At 24.2% G+C, this 3,020-nt stretch overlaps 1 protein-coding gene across 1 annotated transcript; it reads right to left on the minus strand.

Moving 5' to 3' along the window:
* Nucleotides 1-180: 180 nt before the first annotated feature.
* On the minus strand, nucleotides 181-2,433 carry ENU1_140100 (ankyrin repeat protein; the record flags this gene model as incomplete). Its single annotated transcript, XM_008860290.1, has 1 exon — nucleotides 181-2,433. The coding sequence occupies one exon, from the start codon at nucleotides 2,431-2,433 to the stop codon at nucleotides 181-183; it is 2,253 nt and encodes a 750-aa protein (XP_008858512.1).
* Between the last annotated feature and the right edge of the window lie 587 nt (nucleotides 2,434-3,020).

The raw sequence follows: 3,020 nt of genomic DNA on the forward strand, positions 1-3,020 counted from the left end.
ACAACAATTGGATTTTCTTCATATTGAGAATTGATTACTTCAGTTTCTTCAATATGCTCTATTGATGAATAGTCTTCAAGTTTAAATACAATAAAATAGTTTTAAAAAATAAAAAAGAATAATAAAAAGAGATATATTTCTAATAATATTGATAAAAAGTGATTAAATATTAACACAGAGTTAATTAGATTTTACCTCAATAGATGCATCCCATAATGAACTATTATTATTATATTCTTTTTCACAAGCAACAAGAGTAGATTCAATTTCATTTAAAGTAGGACGAGTTTCAGGTTCTTTTAAAACACATAAACGTAATAAAGTAGCTAAACGAGGAGGTGTTGGAGGAGGAATAACAGGACGAAGATTAGAAGAAACTATTTGTTGCATAATTTGAGGTTCTTTTAAGTTTTGAATAATATATTCTTCGAAAGGTTTTGAATAAACATTGTAAATACATTTATAAACTAATTGCCATAAAATAATACCAAAAGAATATATATCAGATTTATCTGAAAATAATTCATTTGAAATGATTTCAGGAGCAGCACATAAACCATTCATTTTTTTAATTTTTTCTGATTCAATTCCTAATTCAAATAAAGCAAAATTACTTAGTTTAATAGTATAAACATCATCATATTCATTATTGTCATCAATTTTTTTCTTTACAATAAGGATGTTAGAGTCTTTAAGAGTTCTATGTAAAATCCCTTGTTTATGTAAAAAACTTATTGCATCAATAATTTGAATTGCTAAATCAAATACTAATTTCCATCCAATAGTTTGTCTTTGAAGAAGATCCATTAAACTTCCATTATCACAATATTCCATTATTAATGCTTTTTCTTCTTTAAGAACACCAAAATATTTCAATAATCCATTACATTGTTTTAATGTTATTAATATTTTTGAATTTTCATTAAATAATTTAACATTTGTATTAGATCCTTCAAATGTTCTAATAACAACTGTAGTTGAATTATTTTCTTCTAATATTGCAGTAAGTATTGTTCCAAATTCAACTTTTCTAACTTCTCCAGTATATTCACATGTTTCTTTTTTTCTAACCCATCCTTTTTCTGGTATTTCTCCTTCAAATAAAGTTCTTTTTGAAGGTATTTCTTTAATAGCTTTTTCAGGATCAATATCTTTTATTAATTTAAAATTTCTAACTAATTTCATTTGTTCTTCATTTTCAGTAACTCCCATTTGAAATAAAATTCTTGGGGAAACTTTTGCTAATGTCCATTTAAACATTTTATTCTTAACAAGAAGTTTAATTGAAGTTGGATCTGCACCAATATGTTCAAGATATTTAATAAGCTCTAATATATAAATAAATGTTCTTGCAAATGCTGTTCCTTTATATTTATTTTCACAAATAGATAATGGTGTTTCTCCTTGTTTGTTTGGTATATTAATGTCTGCTCCATAAAGTAATAAAATTGATAATAAATCTACTCGTTGCATATAAACTGCCCAATGTAATGCTGTTTGTCCTCCTTCTGTTTGAAAATTTACTAATGCTCCATTTCTAAGAAGTAATTCAACAAGTAACATACGAATTGATGGATTTTGAATTGCTCTATGAAGAGGTGTTTCATGAAGTCTATTTAATGCGTTAACATCTGCTCCACGTTTTAAAAACATATTAAAAGCTTCACTGCAATTTGGATTTCTAAAATATGAACAAAAGAAATGAAGGGGAGTATTTTCATCTAAATTTTTTATATTTACATCAACATGACTATTATTTAATAATGTTAATATAATATGTTCATTATTATATTCTATAGCGGCTGTATGAAGAGCTGTATTCCCAAGATCATCTTTTTGATTTATTGAAGCTTTAAAATGTTCTAAACAATAAATCACAAGAAATAAACTATTCTTTTGAACGGCAGAAATTAAAGGAGTTTGGTCTTTTGATAATACTTTTTCATCTTCTTTTTCTCTATCTTGGAATAAATAACATGAAAGTGTAATAGTAGGAATAATACCATCTTTGTATTTTAGCTTTTCATTTGTAATATCTTCTTTACAATCACTTGATGTTGACGTTTGATTGTCTTTATTAAATGGGTCTAAAACAAGTTCAATACAATGATGAGTATCATATGGTAATAAACTATTTAAAAGAATTTGTCCAGTATATATTTTATTTGGTTTATTTCTTTCTTTATTATGAAATTCAATATCAATAACATTAGAATTGGTGTCAATCCCAGTAAATTCAATTGTGTTTGATGGTGGTTTAGGATAAATATTAACAGTATTTCTATTAATTTTTACTCTTTTCTCTTTCTTATTTATAAGAAACGTAAAAAAAGCTTCTCCTGGTGTGTTATTGACAGAAAATAAATTCATTGCTTTTGTTAATTCAATTCGTATTTTCCTCAAGATTGTTTCACCTGAAGAAGGATTTGTCATTCGTTTATTTTTTCTATCTCTTTTGAGTTACTTTTTTAATTTCTCTTTTTTTTATTTTTTAAATTTTGTTTTTTGTAACATTATTAAATATCTTTAATTTTTTACATTTCATTTTGTATTATTTATCTTATAATTCAAAATTGGTACTTTCTTATCTTTTTTTTACTCCATCGTTGTTTAACTTTTTTACTGACTATTTGGTTTTGTTTTTTTTTCTGGTACTAATATATTTATTTGATTATTATATTCGTTTAATATGCTCTCATAATATATTAAGAAATCTTTTAGTTTGAAATTAAACACCAAACATCATAATAATTCAATGAGTAAGAATAAGGGTATTGAAAGAAGTTCTGAAACAAACATTAAAACTCAAGAATCAATCAAAAATGAAAAATAGAAAGAAAAGAGAGTAATTACACTTTATTTGTCAATAAGATTTAATTCATGAATCTTTTATAAGAGAAACAATTTGATTAAAGTTCATCTAATAAGAGGATTAACAAAATAATTATTCTATCATTAAGAAGAATCATAAAAAAAAATAAATATTATAAAAATAAAATAATTGAACTAAAGAAGAGGAG

This window comes from Entamoeba nuttalli (assembly GCF_000257125.1).
Source record: "Entamoeba nuttalli P19 unplaced genomic scaffold asmbl_5824, whole genome shotgun sequence".
Taxonomy (NCBI): Eukaryota; Evosea; order Mastigamoebida; family Endamoebidae; genus Entamoeba; species Entamoeba nuttalli.